The sequence below is a fragment of the Nasonia vitripennis genome, chromosome 4 (assembly GCF_009193385.2).
Source record: "Nasonia vitripennis strain AsymCx chromosome 4, Nvit_psr_1.1, whole genome shotgun sequence".
NCBI lineage: Eukaryota > Metazoa > Arthropoda > Insecta > Hymenoptera > Pteromalidae > Nasonia > Nasonia vitripennis.
In genome coordinates, this window is record NC_045760.1 from 28,350,966 (window position 1) to 28,369,046 (window position 18,081).

Below are 18,081 nucleotides of genomic sequence, written 5' to 3' on the forward strand. Positions count from 1 at the left end.
TCGAATTTAAAGCTTTTCTTTATTTCGTTTCAATCTAAGTACAAGAAATTCAGTGCGACTTATTTGTACAAATCGATTTTGAAAACCACAAAAGTATTTGGACACGCGCTGTGCTCGCAAGTTATAATCGGTAAAACTGATGTATGTATTTTTCATTATTTATTAATTTCCTTGAAAGACGCTGCAGAACACCTGAGAGGAATCTAAAACACAAACAGTAATAAAAACTCCTGTTTAAAAAACATTATTCTCCTTACCTATTTACTCGTGTTTGTAAAGTTGTATGCTTTATAATAATTTCTATCATAACACGTGACCAACCACTAGTACGTAAACTAATCGTATCATGAGGGGTTGTTCAACATTATCAATAATTTGATTTTCATCAATATTTGTATATACTAATTTAGATCTAGAACTGGCAAGAGCTGAAGTATCATTATTTTCTAACGCAAATATTCTTAGACGACTTTCTGACCAGAAAATAGGGATGCCAGATTCTACTAATCTTTGTATTATTATAGAAAATTTGTTTGCATATGGTGCCTTATTTTCAAACAAAAAACGAGGTGTTGGAACTGAAAATAAATTAGCTTTTACTTCACTTATAATTCATCCATTTTGAGTAATTTTGATTTATCTCATACATCATAACACTGTCACTAACGCATGCATTGACTGTATCATCTTCTGTCATCATGTTTACACATTTTTGTTTGTATGGTGTAACTGTGATGTTCGTGTAAGCTAATGCCCCGATTGTATGAAGTGTTTGTTGAACTATGGTATAAGTATCGTTTTCCATTGTTAAATATATACCCGAATCATTAACATCTTGCAAAGTGTTAAATACATAATATTGCTTTTGATTCATAGTGAGGTTAATAATATATTCAAGCAGTTCTGTTGAGAACACCACGGATATGATAAGAAGAGATGCATTATAATTTTTTCCCTCGTGTATTTTTCGATAGAGCGTTGCTTACTTCCGATGGATGAGTCTCCTTGCTTATTAATATTGTATTAATGCTGAAATTCAATGTTTGAGCTATTGTTTTCATCAGCATATATTCCGCAGCAGAAAAAGCTTGAGAATAAGAATTTCGTTTGACATTCTTCTCCTCATAGTAACCCTTTTTGGGAAGGAAACCATTATGCATTTTACTATGACTAGCTCTTAAAACATATCCATGCATGTTTCTTAATTTATCATTAAACAACTTACGATTTTCAAACAGATCTACTACCTCGTCAGAGTCGTTGAAAGGATTGTACTGATGAACGAAGATCGTTTTTTGTATTTTGTACATCCATGTATTTAAGTGTTTGTTGCAACTTGCCTGATTGATGACTTCAATTATTGTTATGTACAAATAATAAAATTCTGACCATATTTCTCTGAAAAAGAGTCGTATATCGAATGTATTGTTTCTGTTGATGAAAAAAATTAATACATCTGGTCTTGAGTCAGTCATTTGTATAAAATTACTTAAAAATTGTAAATATCTCTTGAAAGCAAGCTTATGGCTATTAAAATTATTGCAGGTATATAAAAACATTATGTGTGCTGTATTTGAATATGTTCTTCGAAGTTTTGAGATTACATTTTTTTTAAATTTTTTTGGAGGATGAACGACATGAGATTGGAATGTGGCCATCATTTTTTTCATTATCAACGAAGATACTGGTGAAGTCTCATTTGATAATGGTGTTATTAGGGTTGCACTTTTAAATCATTAATTATACTGTTAACAATGTGGTCGATCCAATTCTGACGGTCGAGGCTTATAGTTGATATTACAAGACATATGACTTGTTTTGATCTCATTTCTGCTCGGACGCAGTTTTATGCAACAGAAAGCTTTTAGCATTATTGTTTCCCTAGTCCATAAGGTCAAGCGAAAAGAGAGTCTGCACAATCAGTATATTGATACTCGGTTAATGCAATGGTTTTTAGTAAGTCTCCGAGCAAAAATCAACTATTGTTTATCCGATTGTTCACATACAGCGACAAGGATCCGCGAAAATTGTTATCAAACGAACCGAAGCATTGCAGGGATTACTTAATACTTCGATTTTACAAAGTGTGTATAAACTTACAGCGTCATAGGGATATTTCCAAGAAAAGTAGCGCAAAAATATAGATAAAAATACTGCTCATCTTCTTACGAACCTATCACTGCAATTTTATCATGCCGTAACGAATTCGTTGTGTTTTTTTTTCTACCTAGCACTAGAGGAGCCGTCAAAGATTAAAAAACCGTGCAAAAATAAAGAAGCAAACGTTAAAAATGCTCCTAACGAGGCCGTTAGCATATCTCCTAGACTTGTAAATCAGCTGTGAAATTACGGTTCGGCATGCAAACTCTCGAGGATCTCCTTTTCTTTCTTATTCGCTCCTGCGCACACGTTCTCTCTCTCTCTCTCTCTCTCTCTCTCTCTCTCTCTCTCTCTCTCTCTCTCTCGTACGACCTGAAAACTCTTTGAGTATACCGGTGGCTTCCGCGCGTCTCGTCGTTGGCAAATCCGCGAGTTTGTTGCTGCCGCGGGAACTTTACTGCGCCGACGAGTTTTTGCACGAGAGTTAGGCGGTCGATTCGACCCCGTTTCCATATAAATTGCCGTCTTAACGGGACAATTGGTTGGTCTCGTCGCGCGCGAGGAAGTGTGGCTGCGGAGCCGTATACATGTATAAAATAATACCTCGAGTGCAACGACGAGCCCGAGCGTAACGAAGGAGAAAGAGGGTTGGATTGCACCCCGGCTCGAGAGACAGAGAGATTCGATTCAATTTCCTAAGAAAGTCTTTAGCGTTTGAGATACAGCCACCGAAAGGAGGCGCTGGGCTAAACGGACGGGGAAAAACTGTAATGGGGGAAAAACGAGTATAGCGAGGGAGGGGGGTGGAGAACGAAGCCTTGACGCCGAGGAAGAGCGAAACTGAATCAGCTCGAGATAAAGCCGCGCGCGTCGGGCGAGAGACGGTATACGTCGTTCGCTCTCCTACACACGAAGAGACTCATCCTCCCCCTTCCCCCACACACATGCATCCGATGCACATATAAAGCTCGTATTTAGGGCTAGCTGACGGAGTGAAAGAGATGGATAAAGCGAGGGGGCGGGGTGCGTCGGCGCGGTAGTAACCCCTCTATGGCGGGGGTGGCGAGAGAGAGAGAGAGAGAGAGAGAGAGAGAGAGAGAGAGAGAGAGAGAGAGAGCCTGAAATAAGGATTCTGCGCGCGCTGCTCCGCCGGCGCAAACTCTTCGCGTGCAGCATCCCTGTCGTCAGTTGCGAGTCGGAAATTGTCGTGCGCGCTCTCCCACGTACCGTCGTTGCTCCCTGTGTGAACGAACCTTTATCAAACTCGTGGGTTACCTCTACACATACATATATAGATAGCAGGAAGCGATAAGAGTGCAGCGACGAATTACAATGCCGGTCGATCGTCAGTGAAGAGTGAAAAATTTGTTGGTTCATCCTCGTCATTTTTGTTTGATTTTATTTTTTTTTTTACAATGACAAAGCAACGTTGACACATGCGTGCGGCAAGTATGAGGTTCGAAGCCTCCGAATCAAGCGGTACAGAATCACTGGTGCGTGTGGAGCGTCAACGATGATCGAGTGCGGCAAAGAAGTTGGAAGAAACTAGCCGTCACAACTGCAGCGATATCAGACGCGAAGAAGAAAGAGAGATGGATAAGGCGCGCGGTAAAATTTGCCCCGTCCTGGCCCTGCTACTACTCGTTTTCGGAGGTAAGTCGTCGTCGTATATGAATATGAGTATAAGCGAGCTCAGGCCGAATTTTCCGAGATCAAATGAGAGAACTGCAACGCGGCTGATTTCAAAAAGTTCCTCGAGCAGTTCGCGCGCTTGTTTCGAGGCAGGAACTTTCATAACGAGGAACTTGTTAATGCCCGAGCTGCCAATGCGCGAATTCGCGCTAAAGCTCTATTGTTACCCCCGAGCTTGGGTATTATTTTTTTTTCGTTCTCTTGTTTTCAACGTTGTTCAAAGTTTGGAGTGCGGCCTTTTATAATTAGGAAGTTTTATCGCGCGATGTAGCTTTCAATTGGCTGCGCAGCTGCGGAGATCGTTCGTTTATAAGTAGATGAATAAGTGGATTAAACGTCTACTACGTTTAGCGCGATAAGCTCGATTTGCAGAAAAAGTGCCGAAGTTATCGGAAAGAATCTCGATTCTGAGCAATCGCACACAATTTTGAGAGGAAAAACGAGCTGCAGACTCGGGATTAAGTTCGAGCGCTTTAGAGACAGGTATCCTTTTAAGGAAAAAATCGCGAGAAGAAATGAGTGGCACTTTGTCAGGAGTTATCGGCAGGAGTGTAGTCGGGAGCTGAGTCCTGTGTAAGAAGGAAATTTATCTGCCAGAGAGAAGCGAGTACCACTTTTTTTTTTCATCGAAGAATGTAATCCACTTTGAGCATTTCTCACGCGGCAGTGATGCGCGCTCAGACGTCGCCTTGTATTTCCAATTTCTCCTTGTGCCGACGTCGACGCGCATATTTGCCTATAGTCTACGACCGCGATGCACAGGATTCCATTCTTTTATCAATAAACTTTTCCCTATAGTTTTTTGTTTCAATCACAAAAACCGTGGATTTACTGGGGCAGCTTCGATCTCTCTCTCTCTATTTTTTTTTGCTTCATATGGTCATAGCCCTCTCTGGCGAGGGGCGTTGGACCTCCGCAGGGAGAGTCGCTCGCGGCGGCGGTCAACTCTGTCCCGCGTGTCCTGTTATCGTTGGCGAACATTTCCAACCGGATTTTATCGCGTTATCGTTCGCGGCGATAGAGGTGAAGTGGATAATAGGGGAGAAAAGGGATGGAGAGAGTGCATTCGGGTGCTTTTGCTTTGATGTGGATGAATAATAATTTTTCGACTGGATTTTCTTTGAATTTTCTAGTTGGATTGTTTTTTAAGAAAAATTTTTTGTTATAAAGGCCTGCGGGATATTGGCTTTGAGGTATTCTTCATACATGCGGCAGGGAATAATACTGATCGTAAAATACTCGATTACGAAGTGCCGACTCAGGCTGTCCTGAATGGATGCTGTAACGACACCCTCGTGAAAATCCATTACACGAAGAGACTAGTTTATGGTTCACTACAGTTTTAATGGCAAATGCAACAAAAATGTTTACACGTATTTCCTTATATAATTGCAGGTATTACCATATTTATGGGTGTTTATGGCGTGGCGCGTAAATTTGTTCAGACATAACCTAAAAATTCTTTGAATCCACTAAATATGTGATGATGATTTTGAGGTTATGTTTATTTCAATTAAATAATCCATATAATATTTTAATATCCAAGAGAAAACGTATGCTCAGTTACTCTTCAATCGAATTCATGCATTATTCCAAACCTAGCATTTGAAATGCATTTTCAAAGCGCACATTCAGAATTGCTATTAGTTTAAGAGCATGAAAGCTCGATCCACACGCGCATATTGCTTTATGCTATCAATGCTAGCTATGCTAACTCCTTTATTTCGATCTGAAGTATCATTAAAATGATGCTATTAATGTTATTATAGTAGTCGACTCTCTGAAACATCGCCAGACGCAAAGGGAACATTCGAAAACACACACAACAGTCGACGCTCTTGTTTGTGAGTTAGTTACGCGATTGATTCAGCAGTAAAAAAAGAGTTAAAGCTCGTTAACAGCTGTTTGTCGGAAAACGGAGCTCTGCGCACGACATAAATAATAGGAAGCGAGTTTTACGATCGCCGGTAGCTGAACGCGTCGGTAAAAAAGGGCGCAAAATTTTATAAACCTATTTTTTACCTTTTTTGAAATTTATTAAATCGGGTTGAAACCCTGGGATAGCATTACAAAATCTATGTAACAAAAACTTCCGAAAACAGCAAATGTGACATACTTTATTAAACTAAAGCAGATACGTTGATGCGTAATCAAATTCGAAACAAGTGGTACATCAATTATGCATCGGTATTTCATATCGCCCCCATTTTTATTTTCGAACTTCAACGAACCGGCAAGTTTTATTAGAGCTGCTCTCGGGACTGTTAAACCGATGTAGAGTAAACAAAGAGCATAATGCGATGAGCGTATCGCATTCGATTTCGAGCAGCCAGTCATACGTTCCAGTGTATATAGTATTCCGAAAACAAAGCTGCATAAAAACTGGCCATGTACACCACGCGCGGAATTTAAAAATCAAAACGATTTAAAAGCTCTCGGGCCAGCAGTGCAAAAACAATAATTTAGCCGATTGATCACGGCAAAGCGAAGCGGCGCTCTTCCTTTGACGTTTCGAAAATCGAATCCGAAAGAAAACGAAACCTACTCGAAACTGACGCACGAACGATTTATAAGGGCTTTTGCACGCCCGGATCCATCCAAATAAAAAAAAAAAATAAATAAAATTTCGAAATCCAAGCGCGCGTGCCATTTTTTCTCCATTTCATCCTACCGCCCAGTATGGTTTTTTTTGAAACCGAGCTTTCGCCTCTTTTCCGCCCTTTTATACAACTCTCTCTTCTCCCCCGCAGCTCAAGCTCGAAAAGCGATTTTTCAATGCTTTTCGCTCACGGCGGTGCTCGAGTTTAAGCGACAGAATTAATAATGAAAAATAATGGCTCGGCGGTGAAGAGAGCGTCAGCGAGCTGTCAGCCGCGAGGATCGTCGTATAATTTCCGCGGCGCGCATTTACAGGGGCTTGGCCCGAAGGAAAACACTGTGTGCTGTGTGCACTTTTTCGTCGTGGCTTAGCTTTGTTCGCTGCCGCGTGTTTTTTCCTCGACTCGGTCTTTCTTTCTTACTCGCAGTCGCTGAATCGCGCAGGGGCCACAGGAAGGAAGAGATGCAGCGCGCAGGAGAGAAGTGGGTAAAGCCAGAGAGATATGCGCATGGCCTTAGCGCTGGAAGAATGGAGTTAGAGGGTATGCGCGAGGAAGATAGAGAACGGCCGAACAAAAAGGTGGGAGAATCGTGTCTGTGTGCGTGTATACATGGCTGATGGAGATGAGGAGTTGGACAAAAAAGCTGGCGCCAAAGTGGGCCAGGTGGGCAAAACAAGTTGGGTCGAATTTGCGTCGAGATGTGAATAATTAGACGGATTGAAGTTTGCTTTAGGAGTTGGAAAGAGCTTTTTATTCAATTCGAACGAGAACAGCCTAAGCACACAATCGACGCATATTTGCGCGCCTGCGCGCGCAGTGTGTGCCATTGAAATTGCGAATCGCATCAGGGCTTGTTACAATTGTTGACAATCAGGATTTCGTAACTGATGAATCTCCCTCGCGCGTTCACACTATACACGGAAGGTATAATATCAACACGAGCTATTCGCCCCGTCGTCTCTTTTCGGCGCGCAAGTCAGCCAGAAATATATAGGCGGGCGCAAACAGAAATTTCGAGCAAACTAATCAGATCTATGTTTGCTTGTTCTCTCTCTCTCTCTCTCTCTCTCTCTCTCTCTCTCTCTCTCTCTCTCTCTCTCTCTCTCTGCATACACGCCAAAAACAACCAAATACGCACGTGATGCGTGTGCACTCTACTTCCGATTATATCTACGGAGAAGTACTCCGTTCATTAGTGCGTGAAATAATTATGCATAAAACTCAATTTTTCATCGCGCACATCCGGATTTAGCAAGGGGACGTGGTGTATACATAAGCCTTGACCGATGAGAGGCCGGCCGTTGTGTCTAGTCATAGTAAGTTGACACATAGTTCATATCTCTCTCTTGATCTCGTGCGGCTGGGCCGGAATGCTAAGCCTGTAACGTGTGCAGCGAGCGTTGAACTAGCGCGGGAATATTTAAACCGCGCCTTCGATAAACACATTTCTCTGCACAAAGCGTGCTACTCTCCTTTTTTTTTAGATAGATGGATAGGTGTGTGCGGAAAGTATAAGCCAGTGATGTAGCGCTGCTGCGTGTAGGTTTTTTTTCCTTGTCGGAGGCGTGTGTGAAAGTAAAAATATAAATAAAATTTTTTGCAGATTGGATTTTCGTAGAATTTTTTGCAGCAGTGATACAGCTTTGGATGAAAATAAAAAATTGCGAGTTGTATATGGGCAGAGGAGGTCGAGAAATTTTGATTTCGTTTTTTATCTTATTTCGTCATTTTCGACGTAGTTCTGTAATCAAAAATGTTGTAACGTAAGATTGATGTTATGAATAAATACTCTAGCAACTTTCAACAAAAAATTATCACGATTAATTACAGATCACTCGAGGAATCGGGCTGCAAATAAGAAACACGTGGATTTAATTATATTTCGGTATCGTTCGAAAGCTTTCTCTCTCTCTCTCTCTCTCTCTCTCTCTCTCTCTCTCTCTCTCTCTCTCTCTCTCTCTCTCTCTAGCGTGTATGCAAATCACGAACAATTTTCTCGGGTACCACTTCAACGAGGCCATGTCTCCTATATATACATATTCATCCCTTGCGAATAACTCAGTATACGGGCTATACGTCCCGCGCATACTATTACGGCAATTACGTGTAATCGAGCTCGTTACGTTTCCGGACAGCAGTGCTACAGAGAGCATTGTGAACGCGGAAAGGAAAGACGGAGAGAAAAAAAGGGAGGAAAGGAAGCGACAGCGGAGAAGAAAAAAGGCGAGAGGCCGGGCAGGCTCGTAATGGGAAACGAATTCGCGTTTCCCGGGGATTTCTTTATTCATCGTTCGCAAATTGTTCCTCCTACGGGAGAACCGCTCTGTGGCCGGCCAAGTATACTCTAGCTGCCGCTCATTAGCGCGCGCGGCGGGCGATGAAGAAGAGGGAGGCAAGGAAAAGCTCGCTTTTCTCTTTCTTTCTTTCTCGCTCACTCTTGCTCTACAGCCCAGCATGTCCGACTATGCGACTCCGCGTGGGGCATAACGAGGCCAGTCCGAGTCAATTAGTTCGTTAGGTCCGGCGACGATTTTATTCCGAGGCGCGCGGATGCGCTGAAAAACTACCGCGTGGAATAATAGGAATAAAAGTATATAAAAGAAGCCGTGATGAGTCGAGAAAGGAAAATACAAGAATCGACTGTTTGATGAGCTCGAATTATACGAGGCGGGGGAGAGAGAGAGGGCTTAGAAATGGAGTTATCTTATTAGCATAATTCTTGGAACCATGGGTGTCTGGCTGAAGTTGAAGCAAATTCGTTAGATAATGTTTAGAGAGCCGAGTAGCTGCCATTAGCGCGACGGGGGGTATATAGCAGTGGTACGTACCATAGCGCTTCGTTAACCTTCGCTTTTTCTGCTTTTTTCGCGCTTGGATCTCTCTCTCTCTCTCTCTCTCTCTCTCTCTCTCTCTCTCTCTCTCTCTGTCTCTCTTTCTCTCACGTTTTTCTGCCGCAGCTTTCTTTTCCGCCGCGTTAGACTGCACGCCGCACTTGTTATTTCTTTCAATATAACGCTCTGCTGATTCATTGTCTTTTCTTCTTTTGTCGCTTTCGTTCTATATAGAGAACGCTCATTGCGATTTTTTCACGAGCTCTTTGACAAATAAAAAGCTCCGGCTCTCGCTCGCAGATGAGGATATTTGAATTTACTTTTCGCGTTTTCGAGAGAGATCCCGACTAATGAATCGGCAACGCGTTTGAATTAGCCGCTCTGCAGCTGTGCGCGACCATGGCGTAACTGAAAATATTTGCTTGAATTTGACTATTTGCATAATACAATTCTGAGAAATATACGATAAACAAATTGGATAATCATAATAGTAACTCGTGAGCGAATAACAAGCGTTATTATTCCAGGATCGCTTTGGGGCATAGCATTGGTGAAATTAGCTCGCGGACGGCCCAGATTTGTAGCCCTTAGGCCAGGGCTCCGTAGCTCGATCGCAAGAAAAGGGAGAGAGTTAGCCTAGCCGATAGGCAAAGTATTATCGCAATGATTGGCAGCCCACGAGTTGCCCCGAGGGCTAAGAAAGTCTATCGCAGATCAACTCTGAGATTTCCGATCCCCGAAAGGGTGAATAATTCTCAATTTGGATACCTATTTACGCGCATGTTCGCACAGCGTCGAATAGCCACGAAAGCTCCGTTAAGCTCTCTCGAAAGAACATATTGAATGTCCGGTATACCGGCTGAGTCTGAGTTACCGGATATTATAATATCGAGTGTCGAGAGCGATTCGATGCACGAGAATATTTACGCGGAACGTTTGCGCTCTCAGAATTTCATTTAAATTTCGAAATGTGTCGGCTCTTACATCGCTTGCTCGCTCCAGCTTTCTTCGCAATTTTTGATCGAATTCCGCTTCGCTACGGCGTATCTCGGCGCGTCTGGGCTGTCAGTTTCTGGACAACAGTGCGAGTCTTGTAGTGTAGCGCCGGAGAGACGTCGGAAGAGTTAAGATTGCGATTGATTTTTTCGCGAGAACGCTGGCGGAGCGCGTGACGCCTCGCTCTAGTACTTTTTCCTCCGAACGAATCAAGTTGAGAGGTTTGTTATATTTTTCCCCGGGACTTTGATGAAAATCCGATATCTATCAACTTTTCGACAATCGATATATGGAGGGAGAGAAAAAGTTCGCGTTTGCTCTAATTTGTAGCGCTTTCTTCCCTCGATACTTTTTCTTTTATTAACTGATTTCAAACATTCGATAGAAACATTAAAGTTAATTGCGAAATGTTGAAAAATAATGAAAAAACTACGATGTACCACAATAATTATCGACAAAGCGTCAAAGCTCAGTCTCACGTAATTATGAACTTTCACAATTTTAATGAGTAAAAATTCAATGAAACACGAACATAATTTCACCACCACCATAAAGCGGAATCCGCAGTAGTCTCCGTCCGTTTCTTGTTTCACCATATCGCGTTGTACACAGCTGTTGTGAGCACAGCCCGTGATTACTTCAAATGAAAGCTCCACGGGAAAAAGCTCAGATTAACGAAGAGCCTCGATCACCACGTTTTTAATCACATGCTTCGCTGGGCTTTCTCTCTTCTTCGATTTCTCCTCGAGTCACAACAGAGAGACAGACTCTCTTTCTGTCTGTTATTCGAACGCATCGTAATACTCTGTCTGCGGTATTTCTATTCCTTGTTTGAAAACAAAGGAGCTTACTTGGTTTACTTAAGGGCCCTCAATCTCATTAAAAAAAATTGATCGTTTGTATATAATCTACATTACGACCTCTCGTTTGATATGTAGACACTAGATTGAGCTCTTTTATGATGAAACTTGATAAAACTTGCAGAGGTATCGACTAGAGAATGGAGTGATTGCACTACACTCGGAATAAGAAGAAAAAGAGGGATAGGAGCAACCCGACACGGGCCGAGAAAGAGACTATATATAAACTGGCGGGTGAAATTATCGCGGTTATTGGCGAGAGTAAAATCCTCGCAGCCAAGACCGTAAAACCGTTTCCGGAAAGACTGGGAAATCCACCTCCTTTTATGAATGTGGTCCAGAGTAGCCCCGGCGGCAGAGATACCCAGGAGGACTAGTGCTCTGCTGGATATAGCCCGATAGAGAGACAGACAAAAGAATACGCGTCAGCTTTCGGACTGATTAGGTACATTCTTTCCGCGAATAATCTATAATTCTGATCGGCTACGGTTTTATCTCCGCCGCTCCGAAAGAAAGTGTTGATGAGGCAGCTGCGCGCGGACGCGAGCTATATAGCCAATTCTGCCTCTGTACCCCGGGGAATGACGCTCCAATTCTTTTATGCGACGTGCATCTCTCTCGTCGGTATTATTCGAAAAGATTTTCACGCTGTGGCTTGATCGACTTGAATTTCTTTTCTTAATTATTTGTGCCCTTGAGCTTGATTCGCTTGTGGTATTATAATGCAAGAGCTTTTCGAGATCCGCATGTAATTAAACTTTTCCGGATCAATTTTCTATAATTGTAAGTAACGGGCTTTCAGAATGTAATTAAAAAAATCTCGATAATTTTCGACGCATTAGCTTTTAGCCAGCCTGACGTTGATGCCAGATGTCGATGCGCTTTTAAAAAGCTAAAAATACGCATATTAGAATGCGTTACTTTTACGAGCTTTAAAAGCTCAGCGCGAGCTTCGCGGCTCCATCAGTGCGAAACTGTAGCCAGACATGAAAATTCCACACGTTGGTATTAAGCGCGAGTAGAACACGAGCTTTTTCCTCTGTGCTTTTTGCCTTTAATGGGCTTCCGCTAATTCTCTGCAACACCCGAATAGTGAGCATTTTTCGTCGTTACATCGATGTCCTCTCCCGCAGTTTCCTAAAATGGCTCAGCTCGGCAGCTGCTGGTTCATAGTATCCGTATCGCAATCCAATTCTCGGTGTATAACTTTGGCCAGTGCACTACCCAGCTTATCCGAAAGGGTTTTATCACATTTTTATCAGTTTTCAGCACCTGGAACAGCGTTGGCTTATGCATCGGCTGATTCGTTCGAATTAAGCTATTAGAGCTTTTACGATGTAAATGTAATCTAAAAATTTATCTAAAATCTCGTTGCAAAACAATGCCCGAGAAAAAGAATTTTATATTACAATTCACAACATAATTCTTCCATCGGAGCTGCGTACAGCTTAACCAGAATTATCGGAGAAAAGTAAATGGGTTCGCGTAAAAAAACCAGAAGCTTTCAAGTTTCCCGACGGTTCTCCTCTTCAAAAGAGAAGAAAAAAAGCAGAATACAAAAAAAAAGAAAAAATTAAAACAATTAGTTTTCTTATTCTCCGTCCACCGTATACAGAGCCGACTGGATGATCGCGAAGTTATCGACGACTGAGCAGGGCAGAAACTTTGTCGGTGAAGAATCGCTCGAGTAAGCGAAGAGTGGCCCGGGTGGAGAAACTCTCGGTGAAAAGCGGCCAAGAGGCAAACCGTACCGGATGTAATTACTTAAATACGTTCCGCTTACGTACAAGTGACGCCAGAAGGGGGGGGGGGGTAAAAAGGGGGAAAGTGCGACCTGGGCGAGATGCACTTTTTGCAGTTCACAGAGCCAGAAAATGGCCGAGCTTTTTTTCCTCTTCTTCTCCTCCTCCTTCAAACCGAGCCCGCTTTTTCCAATGCCTCGTCCCTCTTTCTATCTCTATATCTATACGCGTCGGTTCCTTTCTTTCTTTGGTCTACTACTTGCTTGCTTGCTTGCCTCTTCTTTGCTTTCGGCCCTGCTATACACTCTTGGGCAATAATTTCATCGGGAACCAATTCCGTCGAGTTGGGATAGAATAGTGCGTTTGAAGATGAGATTTTCTAATTTTATCGTCTTCGACGGGTCGATCTTGCGATGAGGAAGTCCGATTCGGTCCGGCTGATGTAACGCCCGAGGTATAGTTTAATGCCCAGGGCTTTTGTGATCTTCGATTTCATTTCGCGGTGTGATTGCAAAGGTAAGATGTGTGGCTCGGCACGACAGTCGTTTATCGATCTTTGTAACCATTATTCGTTCAAGAATTTTTGTTCGATGATTATTTGAAACAACTTCCTTTCGAAATTACATGTATTGATCGACGTCAATCAAGAGCAGCCATCGTGAAATTGGAAAATCGTAATTAAATAAAAGACGGACACGTTGATTGAGACTACGCTTTTTTCCAATGTAGCCTCTTTCGCCCGCTAAGAAAATAGAAGACGGACAGAGCTTGCGGAGGGCTGGCTGGGCGCAAGCTCAGAACCCGGGCGTTGGGCTCTTAAAACGATTGCGTTTCGACAGTGACGAAGGCACGACGGTAAAAGAGTCGTTACACTACTTCGAGGCGGTGTGGTCGGAAGTTTTGGGAGCTGCCATGCCGCCACCGCCGTGCACACGGCTATTGCGCAATGTCTGGAGGGGATCGAGTGGAAAGCCTTTGCAAGAGCTTGGCCGCACGTAAACTTCCGAAAAAATCTCCGCCACTTTTATCTTTTTCTCAATCTGTCCATCCTTTTTCCGCCATCTTAGAGAGAGAGAGAGAGAGAGAGAGAGAGAGAGAGAGAGAGCGCTGGCGGCCCCTTTTTCTTCCTTTCCAAGCTCTCGGAGTTTTAGCTCTCGATTCGCCTTTTCCCGAGGAAAAAAAGATACTAATCTACCGAATTGCCCTGTCGATTTAACGCTATTTTCTTTGACTTTTTGTTTCATTAGATAGGACTACCTGTATAAAAATAAACGCAAAATATGTATCAAGACAGTGGACGGTTAATTGATTTCGAGAAAGAATTAGAAGTAAGTTCGAGAAAATCGTGAGCAGCGAGTACAAGAGGTATATTGGATGCGAAAGTTTCGCTACGACAGAGTATTGTATACTTCTTCCACGTTCGGCTCGTGAGAAAAACTTCCGGCCACCTCGTTACGGCGATACATTAAGGCACGTGTCGCTCGGATATAATGAGTTTCGCGCTTGCGAATTGAAAAGGTAAGATCGATAAGCTAACCTCATAAAAGTGGGTTTGCGCGGGAAGAAAAAAATTGAAATTCAAATGAAGATTCCAAAAAAATTCCCAAAGGACGTACCATAAGCCATACACATGTCTTTTCATACATACCGAATTGAATTTGTATAGCGCTATATACGCTAGGGCTACATATAGTTTGTAGTACATGCCGCCAAGCCCGCACGGCTACGTCGAAATTTGAAATTATAATTTCTAAACGCTCATCCCTCAAGCGCGCCGAAAACTCTACACGCGTCCGGTACAATGTAAATACTCGCTCCTTCGGCAGTAGTAAGTCAGTCGTAATTGGTGGTTTCCTACACCTAAGCATAATACACTTTTAATAAAGTCTCCCCCACTCACGGCGTCTTTAATAAAAAGAGGTTGAAAGGGCTGCGCCCTCCGCTCCGGCGCGAGATACAAAAGCGAGATCCGCAAAAAGACTCGAGCCCGGAAATTAATAGGGGCTCACAAAGCTGCAAGTTGCGTGGGTGGAAAACGACCTCTGCGGAAGCTGCAGCTTCTTCTGTCATATTTTTACATCCGTCTCGCTCTGTGACTGCAGCGCGTCTTTTTTGTGTGACACAGTTTCTCGAATGTACATACCCCGTGATGATGCAGCCAACCTCAATATAGCTTGGCTTCAATATTCACACGCGCGCGAACAACGAGCGATCAAAGAAGCAGCAGTGAGTGTCTCTCTGGCCCCGACGTCTTTTGTTTCAAAGAAGTGTAGTATATCTTCTGCGAAAGGCGAGAATTTTTATCATGGTTTGGCGCATTATAAACCGAGACGCTATTCCTTCGGGTCTTGAGTACTTTGTAAGGGAAGGTTTTTCCTTTCAAAAGTCGCTGCCCCGTGTAATTATTTTTAATCCGTTGTAGACGCAAATTTTTTCTTTGGCGAACGTTAACGACACTGCCATTGCGCATACACACACGGAGACAAGAAAAATGTCTGCCGTCGCCCCGAAGAAAAGATAAGCTTGAGCAAAAAAGAGGACGAAGGAGTAAAGATAGAGAGATCCGGCGAGGAACTATATAAGGCGCGTCTCGATGTCGCATTTGTAGTGAAATAACTGAAATAAGGTGGCGCGTCGGGGACGCTATCTCCCGCCGCCGACGAAAAGTAGTTCGGCTGCATCTGCGCGGAAAGTGGCGGGGCTGTGGCTCGAGGAGAAAATAAGAAGAGACGAGAAAGAATCGAAGTAAACTTGTAACAACTACCACTGCCGGGCGAAATGAAATAGGAATATAAAAACGAGGTCGTTATTCTTTCCTCTGCTCGCCACTTCTTCTTGTCGCGCTACTTATGCCCGCGCAGCAGAGCTATCGAATACTCGTCACCGGCTCGACGTCGTCACGACTCATCGCGCTTCTTTCCGCTTACTTTTCTCTCCCTCCTCGCTTTTTTTCTTCTTCTTCTTCTTCTTTCCCTCGTGAAGCTTTTTCTTCCCTCTCGCGCTTACGGGTTTCTCGCCGCGGCAATTTGTTCTGTCGCTTCTTCTCATTTGCATTCATTTCTTTTTCATGAGGAGCCGCAACCGTCATTTTGAGCTCTACGGAAAATGCGAGATCTGCACCGCGTCGATATTTCAATATCCGCCCCCTCGTAGAGACTCCACGGGTTTTTTTTGCTCTCTGTCTCTTTATGTATCCTCGATTTTTTTTAAGCTGAAGAACGGGAAAGTCGTTTTTCGTACGGTAATCGGGGCTGGATTTGGAATAATCTTCAAAGATCGGTAATTTTCTTGGTATTACCGGGACTTTGAATATTTACCTCACCTTATATTTGGGAATAGCTACAGGACTGGTTGTGTTGTTAAAAACAGTCAAGTGCACGAAGGAATAACCATAAGCCAGTGGATAGTATGGAGGAATTAATTTATTAGAAGAAGAGATCTTGAAGGGCAAACCGTAAGAGCATGAAGTGGCCTCGTATATGGCCGCTTGATTTATAGATTTGCTGGCAGTGCTATACTGACTCGGCTATATCGCGGCGCAAGCTTCCTTCGGAGCAGGCCACATTCCTTATGAAAATTCATCTCGTGGAGCTTGCGCCCCGGAAATTCTTTGGTAACGCTCGCGCGTCTCCCTTGCTCCGAAAAATTTTCTTGCCAAAACAGAATCTACACACGAACATACATACGAAGTAGAAATTCTTTCGCATTTTTTTACCAAGGGAATATTTATTGCTCGATGTAGAATGACATGAACAGGGGAGCCCCAGTTAAATAGCTCGATTTGGTTAATTAAAAGGAAAGGATGAATGTGAGTATGTATACCTATAGCGGAGGAAAAGAGATCGAATAATTTCCGGCGGTCGTCCCGCAGGACAAAGTTTCTTGCGCTGTTTTCCTTTGCCCCCCGGAGAAAATTAGTTCCACGAGCTGCTCGGAACGCCCAAACCACTTTTCATCCCGTCAGCGTTTCTAGCTCTTCCCTCAGTCACACTTTACCTGGTGATATCTAATCAAATTTTCAAACGGCTGGAATTGGCTATTCCACTGGATTGACTTTTTCAATGCTAAAATCAAGAGGATTGTTTTGATATAGTCAACGTAATGGGTACCAATTACCGAGAAACTAATACAATATGTGTGATATTATACCGCGGTACTTGTTGGAAGATCCGACATATTTGCTGAATCCCGAATAGTGCACTGCCTCAACTCAAAATTTCACTAGCAGAAGCTCTGGAATCCGCACAGACGAATTTTGATTACGTCCACCGAGAGTAAGCTTGTGAAATTTAGTTACACACCACGTATAGTCTAATGTAAAATTAAATCTACGGTAATAATACCTGCTTGTGTTATAATATATCGAATATTCGACGCTTACTCTGGACGAGCGTCAGAAGCTTTCAATTTGCACTGTAAAGCTTTCGAAATTGCATTGTGTATGGCATTCGGAAGGACATTTATTCCAGCGACTCCAAAAGTTGCCTCTTAACGATCGCTAATTAAATTGAATATCAGCAGCAATTATCCCTCGGGCTTTGTGTCGAATCGAGTGCTGATTAAGAACTTTTCTCGATTAAAGCGGAGGTGAAAAATCGCACGTCTTGTTGAAATTCTAATTATACCCTGAAAAGACGTGTAGTAATATTTCAGTCCTCGCGAGCTCCGCGATTATGGTAATCGAGAGGAGAAACAATTAGGTGTACGCCAGCTCTCCTCTCACGCTTAGTTTATGCTTCTAATATACAATGCATTCTCCGCGTTTCTTGATAAGAAGCATCAGGGGTGAACGAAATAAAAGCCAAGAAGAAGACCTTTAATTAAAGCTCCTAATTAGTTGAAATATCGAGAGTAGAGCTTTCGGTATGGCTGCCTAGAAAATAACTTTAATGATATCGCGAGCGTAAATAACGCTGAAAAATAATTTCTGTCCGCGAGTGATGAAAATTGCATCGTAAAATCACACGAGCTTTTTTTTCTCTCTCTTCCTCCGTGCTATCGAACCGAAAGTTGCTTTCCGAGCGATAATTATTTTTTCTCTCAATTAAGGTACATATAATTCATATTCAGTGTTTTCGTGCTTTCGGCCATGGCAGCTGAACTTGCTCGTGGAGAAGCTCAGCCCGTGAATCCAGACTAATTAACTTCCGGAGCCGGCGTGGCTTTCTCTTTCTCTCCGCGAGTTTTCTGTCCTCCTTCGTTCGTTTCGAGCTTTCGTTCTGCCTCTCGTGCTGCGGGATCGCGCGTGAATTTCGTCGAG

The 18,081-nt window shown here is 43.0% G+C and overlaps 1 protein-coding gene across 2 annotated transcripts in view; it reads left to right on the forward strand.

Moving 5' to 3' along the window:
• The first annotated feature begins 3,270 nt into the window (after window positions 1–3,270).
• The window catches only part of LOC100679440 (B-cell receptor CD22), a 70,383-nt gene continuing 55,572 nt past the window's right edge, over window positions 3,271–18,081 (forward strand). The window contains exon 1 of one of the 2 annotated variants that reach the window (XM_031930425.1): window positions 3,271–3,753. In XM_031930425.1, coding sequence (XP_031786285.1) covers window positions 3,693–3,753 — 61 coding nt within the window. In that variant the 5' untranslated portion in view covers window positions 3,271–3,692. The remainder of the gene's footprint in view (window positions 3,754–18,081) is intronic. The other variant, XM_031930426.1, reaches the window with a different exon arrangement.